Raw genomic sequence first — 24489 nt, forward strand, 5'->3', positions numbered from 1 at the left:
ACCAATGTTTCGTCTGATAAAAGCACCATTTTAAGCCATTATATTGCTAATACAGAAATACCAAAATATATATTGAATATCGTCAAAAGGTTCAAAATTGTGTATTGGATCACCTAGCACTAGAATGGAGCTTTAGGATTTGTAATTTTTCTGGGAACACTGCTCAGTTACTGATGTGAGGGATGGGGTAGGAGTAACTGTCTGATTCTTTGTCTCTCTCCTCGATTCACCCTCATTTAAATCTCATTTACATATGATCACTGGAGCTCTGGCATTGGTTGGCTGCTTCCAGCCAAACGGTGCTCCACAGAGAGGTAATTTGGCATGGGAGGAGAGAGACCTGGCAGTGGCCTGGAGAAATGTATGATGGAGGGAAAAGACAAAAGGATGCAGATAATGGTGGATCGAGGCAGAGCATGAGGTGGTCGGGCATGCAGAGAGAGAGATCATCTGGGACTTGTTGTTGTTACCCTTCCATTCATCAGCCATTCTTAAGCCCATTTTTACATGGATATTGTCATACATTTTGGGTATGAAGAAATTAGGGTTTTCTACTATGTACTTTTTGTTGCAGAACAAAGGGCAGAAGAATGTCAGGCTATCTTAATAGTTTTTAAATATATTAACCTAAAAGATAAATAGTTATGATTTAAGCTAAATGTAACGAAATAATTTAGACACTAAGACTGGTTGTGCATACTGTCAACTCTGGGGCATTTTTGGTCTGAATATAATGGGGAAAAAAAATATATATATATATATATATTTATTATTATTATTATTATTATTAAAAATCCTACATTTGTAAGCATGTAATTCTGGTTCTGTTCACTCATCTCCCTCTGAAATGTCTTATTTCATTCCACTAGATTGCAGCAAGTACTAGAAGAGAGAGTTTTTCCACTGTCACCTTCTATCACAAAATGCAAATCTGAAATGTAGGTGGCATTTTAGACCTCACAGATGTGCTCGTCCAAAGAAATTTAGTCTAATTTTCAGTTCATGCACCACCCCCATTGTTTCATCAAAAATATTGGCCTCTGAGTGGACTAGAAGCTCAGTCATTAGAAAGCTGAGATCCTCCTCTATGCGATGATGTAAATAGTTGATGACTCAAATTTTGTTCTGGACATCTAAGATATAACATTGGATTATTCACGCAAGCAAGCTCACAGAGAAGTAAAAAATGGCAAATTGTTTTTGAAAACTGCCTTAGGTAAAAGCAGATATAAAGTTTTTAGCTATTTGGGGCTTACAGCAGCAGTGATCGGCACATTAAAGACACATTTGTATTTGATGTCTTATAGAAATCATATTTCAGTGAAAATTAAACAATTTAAAATCTTTCAAACTGTGGTGTTAGTGCAACAAAATACTGTACCATCTTATTTCTGAGAATGAGAGAATTAATTTGATATATGACTTGTATATTGAAGTGCTATTTGAAAGAATTGTTCATATTCATATTTCTACCACATGACCTCTAGGTGGCGTTGATTTGCGACACAAATGTTTTCAGGCCTTATTTTGTTCTTTTATGTAACATAAATGCAGAAGTGATGGTTATTCATTAAAAGTTCAGATTCTAAGCTTTTAAACGACACCACATATGCTTCACTTATGTATTCGAGACTTGAAAATGTTATTGCAACATAGTGATGAAGAGGGTAAAGGTATGTATTTTACAATCATCAGCACAGCACTTTTCATTGAAGAAGTATAAACATTGGCATGCAGCTCAAGTAATCATCTGTTTTGTTTAGGACATAGATCCCTTATCCCGTACAGTGCACAATATTGGATTGCTTATCTGAATATAGTGGTAAGCAGGGTTCTAAATTAACCAGAGCTCAGGGCAAAATAGACATGTAGTGAATTCATGTTTTAACACATTATAATATTTGATCTAGTTATGGATTTATTCCCTCTGCAGACACTGTAAAATTCCCTTTAGTAGTGGCATAAGGCCTGTTTCTTTCAATTCCTCCCACCTAAAATAATTTGGTGTCAGTCTGTCTGCGACGGGCCCGCTCTCTGTAGAGACTCCATGAATATTGATGGGAAATGTCAGGTATATACTCCATTTTCATAAGATCCGTAAATGTAATGATGTCAAGTCTGAATCAATTAGAGTTAGAGATGGCCTTGTTTCATGCACGATTTGTCACCTGTGGTGACTGTGCTGCTATTTTTGTTGTGCTATTTTTTTGATGCTTGACGAACAAGTAATATTCCCTTCAGCCAATGCGTAGTGCGTGTGCGTGTGTGCGTGTGTGCGTGTGTGTGTGTGTGTTATCATATTAATCTTATATCCTTACCGCTCCAAATAAATAAAAAAATCTCTATTTATAATATATATTGGGTATATTTAAATAAATTAACATGCTTATTTGTACATGCATTCCAAGTTGCACTGCCCATGTGTCTTTAAGGCGTCCAACATCTCCTATTAGTTTAATCATTAACTTGAAATGATGGTTGGGTTTCCCAGTCAAGTCAAAAGACGCAATGATCTGCTGTTTAAACCTATGAAAGGTTTTATTTTCAGCAATATTGTAACAATTGTTCAAGATTCCCTTCTTAAAAGTTATTGTGCCTGCACCATGATACAGCGGTCATACAGTGGAAAGCTGGTAATACCACGGTAATATGATATAGAATTGTTATTCAATTTATATGCTTTATATTGATATATATTATCATTTTTATGTGCCATAGAATTTCCGTGGCACTCCAACCAGGTACCTATGGTACAAAAATGAGACATTGCATTTATAGCTTGTCCAAAAAAACATGATAGTACCATTGTAGCGTTTGGTACTTTTTTCTTAGTGTTGAGGGTTTATATTTATTGATTAACGTGTAAATGGTACAAAATATTCTTTATGGCTCTTTCCATACTACAGACCGTATTCTATACTACATGGTTTTTTCTCCCAATTTTTGGAAAGTCCAATTCCCAATGTATACACTAAGTCCTCATAATGGCGCAGTGATTCGCCTCATTCCGGGTGGCAGAGGACGGATCCCAGCTTCCTCCGCGTCTGAGACGTCTGCTCTCACATCTCATCATGTGGCTCACTGAGAGCGAACCACCTTACACCGATCACGAGGAGGTTACCCCATGTGACTCTACCCTCCCTAGCAACCAGGCCAATTTGGTTGCCTAGGAGACCCGGATGGAGTCACTCAGCACACCCTGGGATTCTAACCAGCGAACTCCAGGGGTGGTAGCCAGCGTCTTTTACCACTGAGCTACCTGGGTCCCTTACCACTGTTTGCATAATTGAATTTAGGGACGCAGTCTGTTGTAATAGTGTCGATTGCATTTTGGTTTATGTATCTGAAAGATGTGTGTTAGTAATTAAGTGACTTAACGTGGTTGCCGATTCAATTTAATACACTCACCGTGCACTTTATTAGGAACATTATGGTCCTTCTGCTGTTGTTGCCCATCCGCTGGCAGCAGTGCAGTGCAGATGCTGGCCAGGAGCTTCAGTTAATGTTCACATCAACCATCAGAATGGGGAACATTTTTATCTCAGTGATTTGGAACGTGGCATGATTGTTGGTGCCAGATGGGCTGGTTTGAGTATTTCTGTAACTGTTGATCTCCTGGGATTTTCACACACAACAGTCTCTAGAATTTACTCAAAACGTCCAATGAGTGGAAGTTCTGTGGACAGAAATGCCTTGTTGATGAGAGAGGTCAACGGAGAATGGCCAGACTGGTTGGAACTGACAAAAGTCAGTGGTAACAAAGTAAAAGATAACCGCTCTGTACAATTGTGGTTAACAAAATAGCATCTAAGTATGCTATTCTGAGATGCGGGATGGCGCTGCTTTGGCAACATGAGGGGGACCTACACAATATTAGGCAGGTGGTTTTAATGTTGTGGCTGATCGATGTATGTGTGTGCTACTAATGAATTTCATTATCTAACTGCAGGAATTTCACAATCCGGTTCATGCCCATCCCCATCATAGATGCATCCCAGGCACTTAAAGCCAGTCCTGAGAAGACAGAGGATGCTTTGTTAAAGGTGTGCCTTTCTGCTTGTACCAGAGGAATCACATTGAATTTGTCAAAGGATTTGCTAAAATAGATGCTTAGAAACCAGCAACAACATTGTAGACCCATTTCTAAGAAATAAACTTTATTCAACAGAAAAAGAATGAACACTTGTGTGTGTTTTGTAGATTGAAAATTACCTGTACAGGAACCATGAAACCCGGAAGTATGTCCAAGAGCAAGCTTACCGACTCCAGCAGGGCATCGTCACAACCACCACACAGCAGGTGAGAACTCTATGACATAGGCATAGTGGTTCTTAACACTGGTCCTGGAGTACCTCCCAACACTGTACATTTTGGATGTCTCACTTATTTGACACCCAATTCTGCTCATGGAGCCTCTACTAATGAGCAGATGAGTTCAATCAGATGTGTTAGATAAGGGAGACGTCCAAAGCATACAGTGTTGGGGGGTACTCTAGGACCAGGGTTGGGAACCACTGACATAGGCTACTTGCAATGACTGCGGAAGCTTAAAGAGCCCGAGCCCAGATTATTCTAGCAATACATGCCTCAAATCGATTGACATGATGATTATGGTTTTCTGTGCTGTATTGACACCATATTATATTAATTGACATTAGCTTGGCTACAATGGAAAGTATTTGTGCAGCGAGTTCACAAAGACCAGTCAATCTATAATTTAGCTTGGGTGCTGTTCAACAAGTGCAATTTAACCCAAAGGAACAACATTCTTGGTACCTCTAGCACTGATGTACACTAGAAAAGATGTACATCAGTGCTCAGAGTTCCATTAGTTTTTATAAATCTGTACAAATTTGATAGTGGATTGTGTCTTAAAAACAAATGTGTTAGTAGATGGATTGAATGGTCCTTTCAAAATTAGTGACTCCTCTCTCCAAATAAGCCCTTTGATGAGCTATAAGAAATATTTAGTGTTTAATCTTCAGCTTTCTGTTTAGATGATCGACCGGATATGTGTAAAAGTCCAGGACCATCTCAACTCTCTCAAGAACACAGAGCAAGAGGCTATCCAAGAGGATGTCAGAATGGCAGAAAACCTCATGAAAGATGCTAAGAACTCAAAAACAGTAAGGCAATTTTTTAAAGTTTGAGGTTGAATTCACAAACATTTTGTCAATGTAAGTCTATTGGATTTTTCCGATTTCTTTTTATATTTATTTATTATTTTTTTTTATCATCCGCTGTGCAAAAACCGTTAGTCCAATCAGTTCGATAATATGAAGAACTCTATTCCAGAATGGTCTGAATGTCTGTGTCAAGTTTGGTGCAGTTGGAAATTTTGGCCTTTGTTTAGGGAATTTGGAAAAAATACTCTAAACCAAGTTTGTAGAGCAACAAAATAACCACGTTTCCGTCCACATTTTACACTGTTCTGTTATCTGCTCCCGGTGGTGGAGGACAAAGTTGTCCCCACTTCTGAGACTGTCAAACCACGCATCTTATCACGTGTCTTGTTGAGTGCGTTACCGTGGAGCCTTCACGCTATTCTCCGCGGCATCCACCTCACGCCCCACCGAGAGCGAGAACCACATTATACCGACCACAAGGTGGTTACCCCATGTGACTCTACCCTCCCTAGCAACCGGGCCAATTTGGTTGCTTAGGAGACCTGGCTGGAGTCACTCAGCACACCCTTGATCCGAACTCATGACTCCAGGGGTGGTATTCAGCATCTTTTACTCACTGAGCTACCAAGGCCCCTTGTCTCTGTACACTTGTTATGATTTATATTAAAAACTCATTTTGGTAAAAGATGCCATAATCTTAACCGGTTTGGGAATGCAGTCCATAAAAAGTCTGGAAAAACTTTCATGAAGAATAAAGTTAATGGTTGTTTTTAAATGTGCTTTATGAATAAATATTGATTGATTTGATTGATTGATTGATTGAAAACTAGAGTCTCCTCATCACTCTAGGTGTTCCTCTACGCTGTCCTGTTTGTTGTGAGAATAGATGTGGTATAAATTCTGTCATGAGACACATTTTTGTTTCACTAGTTATAGAGACAAATATTATGAGAACACTTCTGAAATGTTATCAACAATTTGCATTTCCATCAGTTTTATTTTAATGTGCTAAAACATTTTTCCACAAAACAATCCTTGGATGGAAACATAGTTAATGTTGGCTTTGTCAGGTCAACATTAAAAAGGACAAAAGCAGTTTCTTGTGTGAATTCCAGCTATGATACATTTAACAAAAAGGTAATCATGTAATTTTACTGCAGTTTAAAAGGTTTCATATGTGAAAGTGGCTTATGAAAGTGGTCCACATCAATCATCTCTGGACTAGTGTTTAACAGATGATCTCTTGTACAATTGAGTAAACACTATATTAGCACTGACTCACACTCATGATAAATATGCATTTTTGGTATAGCAAAATTTCTTTGATTGACCCACAGCTTCTTCCCAACCTGTACCACATGGGCGCTGCATCCAGAGAGGAGGTCAGTGCCTCTTCAGTGGGACCCATCCAGGATAAACTGGACTCCATGGCAGGAGAGGTGGCACGGGTCATGGATGAGCAGCTCCAGGTAAACTGATGTCAAACATATGTTGATATTTGATACAGATTTCAAACACAGACTCAGACTTTGCAGTGTGTTTGTGTTACTTTAGTTACTAAAGCCTGTGTGATATAATATATAAAACCATAATATATATTTTAGCACCATGTTGCATTTGAATTGGTGCCAGTTTTTGGCCAGTTTATCACTGTTATTTTGCTGTTTCACTCAAATAAATATTGGTATTCAAAGCACTGCTTCAGAGCTGTCAATGTCTTAGAAAGCCTTTCAAAAATGTTCTTGATGCTTGTCAAGCCAAATAAATTACCATGGTGTGCAGGAGTTTATAGGAAGCCTCTTGGCTTGTTGATGGGCAGTGGTGGCTCAGTGGTTGAGACTCAGGGTTACTGACCAGAAGGTCGGGGGTTCAAGCCCCAGCACCACCAAGATGCCACTGTTGGGCCCTTGAGCAAGGCCCTTAACTCCAGGTTGCTCCGGGGGGATTGTCCCTGTAATAAGTGCACTGTAAGTCGCTTTGGATAAAAGCGTCTGCCAAATGCATAAATGTAAATGTAAATGTGCTTGCATAGCGGCTAGTCATTTTTCGCTCTGCTTATAATTGCTTTTAATGGCAGAGGCATTAACAGCTAGAGCTTGTAGCGGCATCACAGGACGTGGAGCGGAGTGAATGAGTCAGGGTTTTTCCAGCCCTCATGTTTGTTGCACTGACACCATAGACCTGTGCTGAATACAAACACACCAGTGTTTTCTGGAAAGCCTGGTAGGCCAGACAAGAGCTCTTTCAATGGAATGCCTCAACTGAGGAGGAAATGGCCTCAGAGGTGGATTATGGGAAGTCACCTCAACAAGAAGGCAAAAAACAACCCAAATATTTGTGCTGATGTAGCGCAATTGATATGGTCAGTGTGTTCTCCTGCCAATATATTGATCCACCTTGGACTTTTCGAATCAATTATCTTTTGTTGGAGTGGCTTGGTGGGTAGTGTTCCGAGTTTGCTGGAATTGATGCTCATCTGTTCTCAATTCTCTTCTTAATAAAGAGGGGTTAAAGGGATTTATGGAAATACAGTTGTTAAATTTGTAGAATAGTTCACCCAGAATTAAAATTAACTGGGTTGTTGAGCTTCAAAAATAAAAAAGTACTAATGAAGTATTATAAAAGTAGTCCATTTGACTCATGCATTATATTCCAAGTCCTCTAAGGAAATACTGTAGCTTTGTGTGAGGAACAGACAGAAATTTAAGCTGTTAATTGCAAAAAAAAAAAAAAAAAAAAAAGAAAGAAAGAAAACATCAAAACACCCCTAAAAAATGATAATACTGAAAATATGTTTACAATTAGCCGAATACTGCAGTCATATCCATAGCCTCATAAAAGATGTTTTATTTTACATGGAAAAGGTCACCTCATGGGGGCTGCCATGTTGAGATCACATGACAAGCCAAATAATTTATCTGGATAACCTTCAATCATGGAATAAACTAATCATGGCTCCTGTGAATAATACATTTCTTTAATGGCATCGGTAGTACAAAATAAAAAAAGTAATCGTTTACTCATAAATTAAAATGTAAGCTATAATTAACAAATATGACACGTACGTGAAATGTATATTTGGGTGGATATGCATTAATAAAAATTTAAAGAAAAAAAATATATATATATATATATATATATATATAATATATATGTACAGATTTTGCTGTTTCAGAAGGGAATTGGTCCTTTAATTCACCAAAGTGGCATTCAACTGATCACAAAGTATAGTCAGGACATTACTGATGTAAAAAACAGCACATTTGGAAAAAAGTCATTTTTGATTAAATCTAGTCAGGCCCCATTTCTAGCACCCATCACTCCAACATCTTATCCTGGAGTAATCATGCTAAATTGTTCATTTGGTTCTAGAAAATCATTTGCCATTATATCAAGCACAGCTGAAAGCTATTTGGTTCATTAAATGAAGCTTAACATTGTCTTTGTGTTTGTTTTTGAGTTGCCACAGTATGCAATATACTGGCATGTCTTAAGGTCAATATTAAGTCAAAAATAGCAACAAAAAAAAAGAAACTGCTTCTTCTAGAAACTCATCAGTCAATCATTGTTTTGAGGAATGAAGGGAATACAATGCTTGAAATTGCCAAAAAACTGAAGATTTCATTCAAATGTGAACACTACAGTCTTCAAAGACAAAGCACAACTGGCTTTAACAAGGACAGAAATAGATGTGGAAGGCCCAGAAACAACTAAACAAGAGGATAAGTACATCAGAGTCTCTAGTTTGAGAAATAGATGCCTCACATGTCCTCAGCTGACAGCTTCATTGAATTCTTCCTGCTCAACAGCAGTTTCATGAACAACAGTAAAGAGTAGATTCAGGGGTACAGGCCTTATGGAAAGAATTACAAAGAAAATGCCACAACAGATGTCTGGAACATTATGCCACCAGTGTTTTCATATATATATGCACTTACATGGAGTTCAACATAGAAACCATATATAAACTCGAAGTCTGCATAATGGCCATAACATTTTTATCATTTTACATGTTATTATTCAGAAAAACAAGTTGTGAAAATTTAGCTTTTTTAAAATGTGTCCTGCCCCTGATATTAAAAGGTGCTGTAAGCTATTTTAGCCATTCTGGAATTTCCACAAACTGAGCTGTTAGATAAGCCACACCGCCTTTTTCCAAACCCCCCTATCCAAAGATACCAATTGAGCTTTACCTAGACAGACACCGAGCAGATAGGGTTGTCAAAAACAACAGCAGCAAAATAGCACCCTCAGCTGACAACTGTTATGAACATCATGTCATAAAAATGGCATTAAGCCTCTATAATTCACTGCAACTACAATACTATGAGTATTAAGAAAGTGGCAGAAAGTGTCTAGTGCTGTCACAAACTGGTAAGATATCACACAACACTTATTTAATTAATATCTTTCAGGGAATAGGACATTTTTGCATGCCTTTCCATGGAAAAATCACTTACATCACCATTACACACATACTGGTCTGATCAGCTTCGCAGTTTCTTTCCACCATAAAAGCAGATCTTTGCAGTTGTCCATTCATTTGCATGACTCCAAAAAGAAAAAAATACGAGTGGAATTCAAAAAGAATGAAAATATTACAAGAATTGCTATTGCTACATTAGACTTTGTTTTCATAAGCACAGATGCCGTCATACCTTCGTCTCTCATCCAACACCTCAAAAACACACAACCACAGCACCCCCCACCCCCACCCCCCCATTGGACTCAATTGTAACTGTGAGATTTGGTGAGAGACTCAGAGGGAAAGTACAGTATTCAGCGTTCTCACAGCAGGCAAATGTGCAAAGAAAAATATGTTTGCGATATTAGAGTAGTGCAGAACATGTACTCGGTTACTCGATTACCCGTGCACTTCTCTATTTGTTACATGATGTTGCATCCACACCACTAGGTGTCAGTAGGTGTGCAAGTCCAAGACGACTGCCATCACAACAAATACAAATCAAAACTGAGTGCACCTTTAAGAGCAACTACATTTACCTTTATAACTATTAATGAGATCATTAAAACTATGTTAAATACTCATACCTTTTTTAATTCTACTGGGTAATTTGCTTTGACTAGATTGTAACAGTGGTGCTTTACTCCTGGAGAATGCCTAGAAATCTGCTTTCTTCCAGGCAAAGACATGTGTGCTATATTAGAGGTAGTGCGTAAAGCAGACAGCAGGATAATTGATCTGTTTTTAAGCTGGCAGACAATGCAAACTCACAGCTGAGACTAATCCCTGAGGTCAAAATGAATGTTATTACAGGCATCTGATGGAACACTGTGTGTTTAACGTCAGATTCAGATGCAGACGTTATTCCTCTGACTGAAATAGGCTGTTTGCTCTAACTTGATCAGCACTCTTACCAATGAAATTAGAAACGCATTAATAGAAAATAGAAGGCTTAAAGCACTCCACCAGAAAATGTAGGAAGTATTATGACCATTTATTCCTCGGTTCAATAAACTGTAGTGACAGTGACATGAAAATATGCTAAACACTGAATAACTTTAGAAATCTTAGATTTTCTCCTATTTAACTAGAGGAAATAATCATACTTAATAAATTGCAATACTTTCCGATCGACTGTTATTATTGTGAAGAGAAATAAAGGCTTTTATTGTAATACTAAAGTGTGTTGTATGAGAGTTCCTGTCAGTTCTGTTTGAATGCTCTCTTGAATAGATGCTGCTGGAGTCAATGGTGGATGCAGCTGAGGGTCTGTGTCCTCACGTCATAAAGAAATCCAATCTGCGGCAGGATCTTATCAAAGCCGGCATGACCAAGATGGTTGTTCCTCGAAGCTTCATCAAGAACACACTCCTTGAGCAGTCTGGCATCGACATCATGAACAAGATCAGGTCAGTTTGTGTCAGATTAAAAAAAACAAGTTCACTTGACTACCATAAGGAATGTTTTTCTTAGACAGTTCCACTTTTAAAACAATGTGCCTGTGTATGTCACAGTTGTAGCTGTTGCTTTGAGAATGTTATGTTGTCTGTTACCTGCTGTGATAGTGGCCCACGTGAGGTTGAATGTGATAATAACCCTGTCTAAGGTGACTGTGTTTTTCTTGTACCACATTCACACCTGTGTCTTTTCCCACAGTGAAGTGAAGCTCAGCCTGGCGTCTTTCCTCTCCGATCAAATCGTTGATGAGATTTTAGAGGCACTTTCCAGCTCACAGCAGACACTGGTGAGTAGAAAAAATCCATGCATATAAAAGCAGTTCCATTGGTGTGGAAGTTTCCCTGGTCATAGTAGTCAAACTACATACAATGGCAAGAACAAATATGTGAACCCTTTGGAATTACCTGCATTTATGGATACATTTTCTAATGTATAAATCTAAGTTACAATAGTGAACAAACACAATCTGTTTTAACTAATAACACGCAAATAATTGTATGTATCTTGTACATATTGAATACAGTACTACATCATTCAAACATTCTCAATAAAGGTTGGAAAAATGATGTGAACCCCTACGCTAATGACGCCAACAAAAGCTAATTAGAGACAGAAGTTGGCAAACCTGGCATTCAATTAATGAAACGAGATTATGGGTTAGAGCTACTTTGACTTATAAAAAGCACAAAAAGCATCTGCTGATATGGATCATGCCTTGCAAAAAGATCACAGAGGACATGATCAAAAATTTTTCCTTTTCATACAGCTGGAAAGGGTTACAAATGTATCTCCAGGACCTTAAATATTAATTAATCCACAGTTAAACAAAGTTTCTATAAATGGAGACCATTTAGTACTGTGGCTACTCTCCCTAGAAGTGGCCGTCCAGCCAAGATTACTCAAAGGGCACACCGCAGAATGCTCAATGAGGTAAAGAAGAACCCTAGAGTGACAGTTAAAGACTTGAAGGAATCATTGGAACTGTTTAACATCTGTTTATGAGTCTAATATACAGAAAACATTAAACAGGCATGGTGTCATGGCTTGAAATCATGAAGGAAGCTGCTGCTTTCCAACAAAAACATTGCTGCACACCTGAAGTTTGTCAAAGACCATCTTGGCACTCCACAACTCTACTGGGACTGTAGATAATAATGTTGAATTGTTTGGGAAGAGCACGCAGCATTAAGTATGGTGTAAAAAGGGCTACGCATACCAGTAGTTGGAGGGAGCATCATGATTTGGGGCTGCTTTGCTGCATAGGGGCCTGGATCAATTGCCATCATTGAGGGGGGAAAATGCATTCCTAAGCAGGGACATTTTGGGGGGTAGGTGCTCAAGCGAGAAAACAAAAGGACACCACTCTCATAATTATTTATAAAGAATAAAGTTACATACAGTAGCACATCTTTTACTTGCATATTTTTCATGCGATTGTCTTTAGCGTTCACTATTATCAATGATTCCCACAGGATTTTGTGGTGGGTGTACCTTGGACCCTCTAGAGGGGTCTGGGGCATGCTCCCCTGTAAGAAAATGTTGTATATTTTAAAGTTAAATGCATCCATCTGCTGCACTTTGAGAGCACTATTAAGATGCTAGATCTATGAAGAACTGTGTGCTCTTGTACACAATTTTGTGCTCTACTAGTAATTTAATCATAAACTCATTGTTTTTAAAGATATGAATGGTGATGATACGGCAAAGAAGACACACCCACAGAGCATGCTAAATGAGACAAGTTCACAAATGGTCAAAACATATAATCGACTGGAGCATACATTTGAGCCATCAGGAATAAAGCAAAAGTGGTTACCTGTGTTGAACTTGCTCTTCAGATGCTGTCTGGGAGTGAGAGATGCTTTGCCGAAGCAACGACGCAAAACACAATGCTCTAGATCTTTTATGTTATTATGAGAAGTGTAAAGATCTTTTCAGATCTTAAAAGATCTTTTATGAAACTGTGGCAGGACAAATTAGACTGGCGGGCTGCCACAGTCTATGTAATTAATGGGAAACACTGCTGTTTCTACATTTATCACCAAAACAGGCAACAGCAAAGAAAACAATGCCACATTGTGCGTGCTTTACTGGTCTATAAAATAAATAACCATTCAAAATCAACTCATCTTTACACAAAACTGAAAAGGGCTGTTCTCTGAATAAATAAAATAATAAACCAACCAATCTACCCTCCAAACTACAAAGTAGGCTATGTTCAGTTGCAACAATTAGGCTAAGTGTGTTCTTTGTACTGAGGTGAAGGGAGAAGGCTAGTCCTCCTGCTTTTAAAATGAAAATTCAGTGAACAGTTAAACTTCCAAATCTGAGCTTGTAAAGGCCCTGGACTATTGTTTGGCAAAAATGAGTTTGCTTGCCTACAATTACCAGTACATTTTGTGTCACAGGAGTAAGAATCGATAATTTACTTGGCTATATCTTAAAGCTTTGCTAATCAGTATGAGCATGTAAACAGTGGACGAATCATATATTTGAACATTTTCTTGTGATGGGTGACAGGTCGGCTAATGTTTCTGATATCCAAATATGATTGTCTATAAACCACGTAATGCATATTTATTTGTTTCAGTTTTCTGACAAAGGAACTAGCTTACCAGAGTTCACTTGTTTTTCGTTGACGACGGCGTCACGATGCTATTTTATGCCAATGCCAGACTAGCTTGCTTGTTGTTAAGCTTAATGGAGGCCTATTGCCTAAGTTGGTCTGGGTGTTTTGAGATGCTTTAATAGTGGTTTTATTTCTCAACAATGACAAATAATGCAGAAGATTAGGGCAAACACTATTGTTACCTGGCTGTCACCAATGAAGGCAAGTCAGAGAGACATGGATGCTGCTCTGCAGGGTGCTCAATTTGCGTGCGTTAACTGTGGTGGCTGTGACAAGGGAAGTCGAAGAGGGAAGGGCAGGGGCTTGTGCAGTCTCGTAGAATTAGAACTCAAATGCAGTTGTCAGGCATTACAACACGCTTTTAATTAAGAATTGATGCCATTAGCCAAATTTTCAAACTAAAATATAAAATTAGAAAGAGAAATGGAAAGAGGCCAAAAGGGCTGGTCGTAAACGCCACCTGGGGTCTATCTTTGCACGTGTGTGTTCCCAAGTTTATGAAGATATCCTACAGGATAATGTCAGGGTGGCTGTGATTCGGCTGAAGCTCAGTAGAAGTTTGGTGATGCAGCAGGACAATGGCCCTAAACATCGAATAAATCCACTACAGAATGGCATCAAAAAAGAGAATCTACCTTTTGGAGTGTCCCAGTCAGAGCCCAGACCTTAACCCAATAGAGATGCTGTGGAATGACCTCAAGAGAGCGATTCACACCAGACATCCTAAGAATATGGCCCAAGTAGTTCTTCTGTAGAGGAATGGTCCAAAATTCCTTCTGAACTTTGTGCAGGTCTAATCCACAGCTACTGGAAACACTTAGTTGAGTTTATTTCTGCCAAAGGAGGATCGACCAGTTATTAAATCCATGGATTCACTTACTTTTTCCACAGCACTGTGAATGTTTAATGGGATGTGTTCAATAATGACATTAAATATTATAATTGTTTGTGTGTTGTTAGTTTAAGCACATTGTGTTCGTCTATACATGTGACTTTGATAAAGATGAGATCACATTGTAACCAATTAATTAGGGATGCTCTAATCAGGATATTTACTTTGCCTAGATATTTACTTTCTCACTTTGCCTAGTTTTTGCTGACAAAAACAGTTTAAAAAAGCTTATTAAATAGGTAATTTAAAAAAGACTTCATGAGGGCAAGAGATGAAAGGAAAGTGCAGAAAAATTGCATGTTTCTGGACTCTTCTTTTAAGTCTACCTTTAATCGAGTGATATTTAATAAAGATGTTTGAATTATACCACATCTTGTAACTTGTGTCATTACTGAGATGCCTATGCCCGGTGGAGACTGAGAAGCTGTCGCCATGAACAATAAGGGCCGTGAAACGCCACTAACAGTACAGTACACAAGCTTTTCATATTTGCCATACCTCTCCCACTGCATTGATCTTAACTGCTGAATCAAGTTTTTTGTCTTACAACACTATGCCAGTATTCCCACATTCTGTGGTGTGATATGACTGCTGCTGAAGTCTTAAAGGAGCCTTGCGTATTTTGCGACATGAGTGAACGGATTATCCGATCAACCAAATTACCAATCGAGTCATAAGATGTGAATATCGGCCAATACCGATTGGTGGCCGATTGATCGGAGCATCCCTACAATTTAATGCTGAAAATCAGCTGATTCTAAAGGGTACACATACTTTTTCTTGCTACTGTATTTTTAATATAAGAATAAATCGTCAATATCCAGATTTTACTCACAAATCAGTAAAACAATAAGATGATTCCATTAATAACTGTTTAATAACTTCTGTTCATTTATATCTCTTGATTCAGAGAAAGCTTAGGGTGATAAGGAAACCTAAATGTTTTGGGCATAACTGAGCAAATTCAAGTTATTCTTTAAAAATTATTTTCTATCATGAATTTATTTGCTGTTTGTAATGTTGATGTTTTTACACTGGCTTTAAAGTATTTTGTGGCTTCAAAGTGGTATATTCTACTTCATTTAAGCTTTTATTAAATCAGTAACATACTTCAGCAAGTTTGTGGCATATAAGTGCTTTCAACCTTCTCTTCCACTAAGTAAAAGTAAATAAAAATGTTGTAACGTCATTAGGATGTTTAGATTCAAAAACTCTTCATAAGCAGTATGTGTCTTGCCGTTATTGATTATTGTACAGGCAGAGCACCTGTCAGGGAAAGGCCGGCCCCTGCCACAGCAGGAATCTGTTGACATGGATGTTCCTGAGGAGAAAGTTCCTAAACGCTCCACCACAGAGCTGATGGAGGGGGAGAGGCTGGATGACCTGGAGACCTGCATGGTTGGTCTTGATTCTCTTTTTAAATCCATCTTTTTCTTCTCTCTATATTGTTTATTGTTTACTCATGTGAGATATGTTCATCAACAAGTGAAGTTACTGCTACCTTACAGCAATGCACAAAAACATTTGACCCTATTTTGATGGAATACCTGTGGAATTCTGTGGAATAATTTAAACATAATAGCATAATCAAATTAGCCTTAATCTTCAATAAATGAACACACAAAGACAAGGGATGTGTGTGTAGAACTTTGTAAATGCCAGGAGCTTCAATTCTATGGAAATATGTCAAGTTCTACAAGCTTCGATTCCATACGGGCCTGCTTATAACCCACTTCAAATGCTGTAGTGCTTCCAAACAACATGTATTTAGCATGCTAACATTCACTATAATTTATCAATACATAAAGAAATAAAAGAGATTTATTTGAGTTACATTGACACAATTTTGTTGGGTTTACTCAATTCTACTAGGCACTTTCTACACAAAGTGTTTGTGTTGAGATTACATAGTAAATTTAAATTAAGAAATCTCATTTCAAACACATGGAACCACTGTCCACAATTAAGGCCAAGAGCTATTTTTTTAGCGTAGCAGGCAGGATACCCCACAGTTCTGCTCTTAACCTTTTAGTGAATGTGTAAATATCAAATGAAGAGATGCTGTCACTGAGGTGAGGGAAAGCAAACATTAAGTTTAAATTGACAATTGCTCAGCTGCGTTTGAAGAGGCGGAATGAACAACAGTGAATACAGCATACTGCTGAAACGGGATGAGTAGTATGGCATTATGCTATTCCGAACATGGCTATAATCTCTGGAGTGCTTACTGTATAGTAGTGCTAGATGTTGAACTGGATCAAACAGACATGGCTTAGTGAGCCTATGTGTTCATAAAGCTTGTAGATACACTAATGAAATCATGTAAATGTAATCACACACCTTGCTCCTGTTTTGTATGTTTTCAGTTCCCACATTTCTTTGTGACGCAAGACAAAACGTATTGTCTGAGGTTGCAGTACGACAGCCGCCTCTAGGTGGCAATATACAAAGCTACTCTTGTTTGTGTCAGTGGATGGCCTCTTCATTATTATTGGTAAAGAGGCACAGCATAAGACTTTAGTTTTGGAATGTACGATGGACCATGTCAGAAGATGTATCCCGTGGTCGTGGAAAAGATGTTACTGTGTTTCAGAAGAGGCATTATTGGCCCGCATCAAGCAAAGAAAACAACTAGGGAGATTGCTGAAATCACTGGAACTGGGTTAAGAACTGTCCAACACATTATTAAAACCAGAAGAAATGTGGTTGGAAAAAAAATCTTGAATGATTTTAATTGGAGTTCACAAAAACGCTTGAAGTCACATCGTAAAAAATAGAACTCACGGCTATGTGTAATAGTGAAAGTAAGAGCATTTCCACACGCACAATGCGACGAGGAACTTACAGGATTGGGACTGAACAGCTGTGTGGCCACAAGAAAGCCACTTGCTAGTGAGGCTAATCAGAAAACAACTACTTTAATTTGCTAGGGAGCATAAAGTTTGACTGTGGAGCAATGCAAAAAGGTCATGTGTTCTGATGAGTCCAGATTTACACTATTCCAAAGCAATGGGCTAAGGGTAAGAAGGGAAGCGCATGATACGATGCACCCGTCATGCATAGTGCCCACTGTACAAGCCTCTGGAGGCTGTGTTGTGATCTGAGGTTGCTTCAATTGGTCAGGTCTAGGCTCAGCAATGTTATGTGCCAATTAAAAGTCAGCTGACTACCTCAGTGTACTGAATGACCATGTTATCCCATCAATGGATTTTTTCTTCCCTGACGGCACGGGCAATTCCAGAATCATGGGGCTCATATTCTGAAAGAGTGGTTTAGGGTGCATGAGGAATCATTTTCACACATGAATTGGCCACCACAGAGTCCTGACCTTAACTCCAATGAATGTCTTATGCAACTTTTTTTGGCCAGGCAGTGTATTAATTATACTTTCCCTTACTAAATAAATCTAGCTGTAAACTTGTCACAAATTTGCCACTCATTATTTTCACATGCAAATTAGCTTAGTCCAACTTAATAGTCTTTATATCTGTGTTTCAGAGTTAAAGGAATTTTCCAGATTCAATACAAATTAAGCTATATCGGCAGCAGTTGTGGCATAATGTTGGTTACTGACTTGTACCTCCTTTTCTTTAAAAAAAGCAAAAATCAAAGTTACAGTGAGGCTCTTGAAATGGAAGTGAACGGGGCCATTTTTTACAGTCATTTTAGGGTTTGTTGACATTATTCGTCATGTAATGAAGTTGATTACTTTACACAGAAAAGGTTTGTAAGTGATTTTATCACACTAAAATCATGTTTTGACAGAAATATTTTATGTCTTGTGGCTATACTTTTGAAACAGTGAGTATTTTAACTTTTAAAAAAAATGTGCCCCCATTCACTTCCATTGTAAGTGCCTCACTTTTTTTAAAGAAAAGGTTGAACGAGTCGAAATTAATTTATGTAGTAATCAACGTTATGCCACAAATGCTGTAGATTGAGCTTCACTTTTAATGTTCTTTTAAGTTCATGCTTTATTTTCTCTTTAAGGGGCTGTTCAGACCGAATACCGAACGTGTGAACCTAAGTCTCGTGTTTTTCCAAGCTGCTGTTTGTGGTATCGTAGTTGAAATAGACAGCTTGGAAGCAAATGTCCTTTCTTTTTCTGTTTCTGGAAGCATTCGGCTTTACATTTGGAAGCAAATCTGTCTTATCACTCTTCTTTCTTCTTTCTGCCCTTTCTTTCTCCTACCCCTCTTTCTTTTCATCCTTTGCTTCATGGAGACTCTGTGCTGCACAAGTGTAAGTATCTCTGTCTCTCTGCTTTGCTCTCTTCCTCTCCTATCTTCTGTGTTTGCTTGCTGCACTGGCCTTTAAACACACACAAAGAGCACTGCTGTTTTCATACTTATTTGCATTGTATTAGCAGAGAAATGTATCCTTCTGCCTCTCTTTTTATCTCTCCCTCACTTCCTCTGTTTTGGGCGATTATTGAACTCTGTTTGTATAACAGGGTCACTTTTTCCCCCTGAGTTCCAAATTCAGAAAGAGTGGCTAAAGTTTATTTTTAGCTAGGTCCACATTTCGGCTTGGATTTTGTGATCCTTTTACTGAGTAGTGCAGGATTGGCAAAGAGGCTGTTGAGGGATGACTGAAAGATGGGGTAGTTAACCTTCAACTCTGGGGCATTTTTGGGCCGCTGCCTGCAATTTTTCACACTTCTAGCAATAGGCATACTTAACCATTCTTCCAGAAATCCATCACCACACAGGTATTAGTTTCAGGCCTTTTGTAATGTGTCTGCCACATGGCTCGCTGCACAAAGCCTGCTCTACTGTAGGCAGGTGTGTTTGTTCATGACTGGAGTGAAAACAAGACTTTTATTCAACTAGATGTTTACACATCACTGCAGTAGATCACTGTTAACATTTTTCGGTTCAAGTGTTTTCTATTTTTGTTAATATGAATTTTCATGTTGCCAAGAAACACTTAAAGGAATTTTCTTGGTTCAATTTCAAGTTGAGCTCAATCGACAACATTTGTGGCATAATAATTTCGACTCATCCCTCCTTTTCTTAAAAAAAAAAAGCACAAATCTGGGTTACATTGAGGCACTTCCATTGGTGAATGGGGCCAATCTGTAAACGTTAAAATACTTCCCATTTCAAATATATAGCCACAAGACGTAAACAATATGTGTGTTAACATGATTCTAGTGTGATTTGTGTCTTGTCTAGTGCAACTTTGTATGAAATTTTAAAACCCTAAAATGACTGTAAAAAAGATAATTAAAAAGCATTAAAGCTCAAATAATGCACAAGTTTAACAGAATAATTGTCTTTAAACACACAAAAATTGGCTCCATTCACTGTAACAGATTTTTTTTAATTTTTTTTTTTAAGTTTAATATAAAAAATGTAATAATTTTTTATATATAATCAACATTAATCAAGATTATGCCGTACATGCTTGCGATTGAGCTGAACTGGAATATTATTTTAAGTGAAACAGCTAACAAAGCATGTAATGACTTTTGTCAACAGAAACATTTTGACAATGTTTTTATAAAGTTTGAGCATGGTTACTGTTAACAAAAATGAAAACGTATCGGTTACCTAACGTAACCTCGGTTCTCTCTAGATGAGGGAACGAGTATTGCGTAAGCTAGCTTACGCTACGGGAAAGATTCATCTTTTCTGAGATATTGAAGCCAAAAAATTATCCTTAATTTTTGTATCCATTGTCAACGCAGTCGCGGCAGCTGCAGACCTTGAGCGGGCTAGCTAGTGAGCTCATAGGTTGCTCTGCGGCAACTACTGCAGCCTATAGACGAGCTTGGGCGAACTCGCATCCAATGAGAGGCGTCCGCGCTCACTGCAACAAAGCCCGCCAAAATGGGCGTGACTAGAGTGCATATAAGCGTAGTTCAGTAGGCTGGAACACTGGTTTTCATTGACTGAAGCGAAAAGTCGCCGTGGCGCTGAAGCACGGCCGGCTACGCAATACTCGTTCCCTCATCTAGAGAGAACCGAGGTTACGTTAGGTAACCGATACGTTCTCTTACGAGAGGTTCTCTCGTATTGCGTAAGCTAGCTTATGCTACGGGAACCCATTGTCAACGCCGTGCGTGCCAAGCATCCACTGTATGAGCCCCAGGGAATTAAGGGGGACCCGGGGAGCCCTTATGAGTGGGGAAATAATATTTGGCCGGCAAGAATGCGGGTCATTGATTGTGTAATACATAAGCACATAGTGGGAAGGGAGCGACAGAGTGGCGGTGCCGGTCTGTGTGGAATGTGTCCCATCAGTGCAGCTCACCAGGGGAGCTGTAGCGTATTAAACCGCTAGTAGTTTTGCCTGCAGAGCGGGCACTTCCATATTGTAAAATCTGACAAAGTTGGAGGGGGAAGTCCATCCTGCTGCCACACATATGTCGTGAATGGAAATCCCGCTGGACCATGCCCACGAGGATGCCATGCCTCTAGTGGAGTGAGCCCTAATGCCCAACGGGCATGGCAGGTCTTTTGACGCGTATGCAGCAGCAATAGCGTCCACTATCCATCTAGATAGTGTCTGTTTCGAGGCAGTGAGACCTTTGGTGCGCCCTCCGAACGAAACGAAAAGCTGCTCAGAGCGTCTGAAAGAGGCGGAGCGCGCAGTATACAATCTCAGTGCTCTGACCGGGCAAAGGAGATTGGCGTCGTGTTCGCTATCGGGTGCTGGCAGCGCCAATAGGGAAATGACCTGTGCTCTGAAAGGAGTACCGATCACCTTGGGAACATAGCCGTGTCTAGGCTTTAAAATGACCTTGGAGTCACTTGGTCCAAACTCAAGACACGCAGCGCTGACAGACAGCGCGTGAAGGTCTCCCACACGTTTGACTGATGACAGGGCAGTCAGAAAAGCGGTTTTGAGTGAAAGGTATTTCAAATCCACGGATTGAAGTGGTTCGAAGGGGGGCTTTCATAGTTTCGAGAACTATAGAAAGATCCCAGATAGGAACCGATGGGGGCGCTGGGGTTCATCCTTCTAGCTCCCCTGAGGAAGCGGATGACCAGCTCGTTTTTACCCCATGACTGGCCGTGCAGGGGTTCAGCGAACGCCGCAGCGGCCACCATATACACTTTGAGCATGGATGGGGATCTGCCCTTATCCAGCAGCTCTTGTAGAAATACGAGCAGCGACGACACCCCACATGTCCACGGGTCCAGGTCTCGGTCGGTGCACCATTTTGAGAACACAGACCATTTTGACGCATAGAGTCTTTTCGTGGAAGGGGCTGTAGCATGTATGATGGTGTTTATTACTCCTTCTGGCAGAGCGACGGGTAGTCGTTGATCACCCATGCATGCAGCGCCCAGCGCTCTGGGTGGGGATGCCAGATTGTGCCGCGAGCTTGAGAGAGGAAATCTGCTCTCACTGGGATGGGCCACGGCGCTGTCAGTGACAGCTGCGTAAGCTCCGGGAACCATGTCTGATTCTCCCAACGCGGGCTATGAGGAGCACCGAGTGACGCGTTTCCCTGATCCTCTGCATTACCTGTGGCAATAGCGAGGCGGGAGGGAAGGCGTAAAGCGGGCGTCTGGGCCAGTCCTGGGCCAGCGGCGTCCTCGCTTCGAGAAAAATATTGGGCAGTGAGTTCTCTTTGGACGCTAAAGAGGTCTATCTCTGCTCTGCCGAATAGGTGCCATAACGTCTGGACTGTTTGAGCGTGCAGGGACCATTCCCCTGGGGAATATTGTCTCTGGACAGTCTGTCCGGGCCGTCGTTCAGGTGGCCTGGCACGTCGCGTCGCCCTCAGCGAGCGCAGGTGGCACTGGGACCAACTCAGTATGCGTTTCGTCAGATGGAAGAGGTTCCTGGATCTGACACCGCCCTGACGGTTTAGGTAGGATACCACAGATCTGTTGTCCGAACGGACTAGGACGTGGTGATCCTGAATGACCGGGAGAAAGCGCACGAGCGCGTACTCGACCGCTATCATTTCCAGACAATTTATGTGAAGGAGCTTTTACTGAACTGACCATAGGCCGAAAACCGGAGAGCCCTCGCAGACCGCGCCCCAACCCGTGTTGGACGCGTCTGTCGAGATGACTTTTTGGCGAGATACAGCTCCCATTGTCACTCCCCGCTGATACCATTCGGCCACTGTCCAGGGCTGCAGAGCTGAAATACAGGTCCCTTCCTGCTTTGAAGCGTAATGTTAGAGGGTGAATGGCCAAATCGCTCTGATTGCCGCACACAGCGCGCTGAACAGAATGTGTGAGCGCGCTTAATGTGCTTATGCTGGACTGCTCGCAGACAGCATGGACAGGCTGTTCTGTGAGTGACTTCCCGATTGAGGTGAATGGGGAAAGAGTCACGTCTGTTAAGTGATGCGCAAGCATAGCCACGGTCACGGGACTTACATACAGAGAAGTGTTTGCTGGCCGTGTGACAGAGCGGGCAGAGAATGGGCGCACGACGTATTCGTGAGCGCATTTATTGACTCTAACACTCGAGTGGTTCAGTAACCGCTTTTGAGTGTGCTCTGATGGGGACACGGAACGTGTAATGCTTGTGTGTAGAGGTGAACACTAGATTGTGGGCACATTTTCTACACATAAGGCTGGTCGTGTGACAGAGCGGCCAGAGAATGGGCACGCACATGGATTCGTGGGTGCGTTTATTAACCCTAACACTCGAGCGGGTCGTAACCGCTTTATGTGAGTGTGCTCTGATAGGGACACGGGACGTGTAATGCTTGTGTGTAGGGGTGAACACTGAATTGTGGGCACATTTTCTACACATAAGGCTTTATTTTGGGTCACCGTGGAAACGGCGTTTGAGTGCAGGCAAGCGGGTAATATCACCGGCTTGTTGGCTGCTGAATCCACCACTGCAGTAGCCTGAGAGAAGGGGACTGACAGGGGGCGTACGGGACTTACATACAGCTGGCCGTGTGACAGAGCGGGCAGAGGAGGGAGCGCGACGGGCTCGTGGGCGCGTTAACTCCAACACTCGAGCCGGTCGTGAACCGCTTATGTGAGTGTGCTCTGATAGGGACACGGGATGTGTAATGCTTGTGTGTAGGGGTGAGCACTGGATTGTGGGCACATTTTCTACACATAAGGCATGTTTACTCTTTACAAGATTTCTTTGGGTCGCCGTGAAAACGGCGTTTGAGTGCAGAGCAAACGGGTAGTATCACCGGCTTGTTGGCTGCTGAATCCACCACTGCAGTAGCCTGAGAGAAGGGGACTGACAGGGGCGAAGCTTTGACGGTGGTCCGGCCATGGCGGGACTGAGCCGTCGTTTTCTCAACAACGCTAGGAGGACTTCGGTTGCTCAGGTTTCAGTACAATCTTAGGCCGAGGCCCGCAGGGGCGGCGGTCTGCGGCAGCTGTCTGAGCGCGATTGAGGGCGGCCGCCCTGTCGACGCTGAGAAGTCTGGCTTGTTGAGCTGGGCGCTGTGAAGAGGCTCTTCAGGAGGCTGGTCACGTGGGCGGCCTGCAGAGGAGCTAGCGCGACGAGGCAGAAAGAGATTCATGGCTTGGGCTTCGGGAAACGGTCAACAATGCCACTCACCGCGGAACCGAAGAGACCGGACAGAGAGAGAGCGGCGCGTAGTGCGTTCAGCTTCTCCCAAGTCGGCTAGTCAGATCTGAAACAGCCTCTGTCTGTAAGACGGCCATGGAATGCAGAGCAGATGCGGCTTGGCCGGCAGCGGTATAGGCGCGGCCAACACAGGCGGAAGTAGTTCTGCAGGCCTTAGACGGGAGCACCAGCTTAGACCGCCATCTCGTGGAGGGCGGGCAAAGGTGCGGCGTGGAGTCTGTTGGGAGCCTGCTCAGGGGCGGTGACCACTCGAGCCCGAGGCGGTCGACGGCCTGTGTGAGGAGGCGTTAGTTCCCCTCGACTCGGCGCGGTCCTGCTGGATTCCTGGGCCGAGGAGGAGGCGTGTGAGCCTGACCACTCCTCGCTGTCCAAAGCCATGATG

General features: G+C 41.1%; 1 protein-coding gene across 3 annotated transcripts in view; it reads left to right on the forward strand.

Annotated features, from left to right (window-relative positions):
• Positions 1-24489, forward strand: part of LOC127655807 (F-actin-uncapping protein LRRC16A-like) — a 198444-nt gene that overhangs the window by 157966 nt on the left and 15989 nt on the right. For 2 of the 3 annotated variants that reach the window (XM_052143791.1, XM_052143793.1), the window contains exons 23-30: positions 3950-4043; positions 4201-4299; positions 4998-5126; positions 6464-6595; positions 10825-11000; positions 11248-11335; positions 15828-15968; positions 18795-18812. In XM_052143791.1, the coding sequence (XP_051999751.1) occupies positions 3950-4043; positions 4201-4299; positions 4998-5126; positions 6464-6595; positions 10825-11000; positions 11248-11335; positions 15828-15968; positions 18795-18812 (877 nt within the window). The remainder of the gene's footprint in view (positions 1-3949; positions 4044-4200; positions 4300-4997; positions 5127-6463; positions 6596-10824; positions 11001-11247; positions 11336-15827; positions 15969-18794; positions 18813-24489) is intronic. The other variant, XM_052143792.1, reaches the window with a different exon arrangement.

The sequence above is a fragment of the Xyrauchen texanus genome, chromosome 15 (assembly GCF_025860055.1).
Source record: "Xyrauchen texanus isolate HMW12.3.18 chromosome 15, RBS_HiC_50CHRs, whole genome shotgun sequence".
Classification (NCBI taxonomy): domain Eukaryota; kingdom Metazoa; phylum Chordata; class Actinopteri; order Cypriniformes; family Catostomidae; genus Xyrauchen; species Xyrauchen texanus.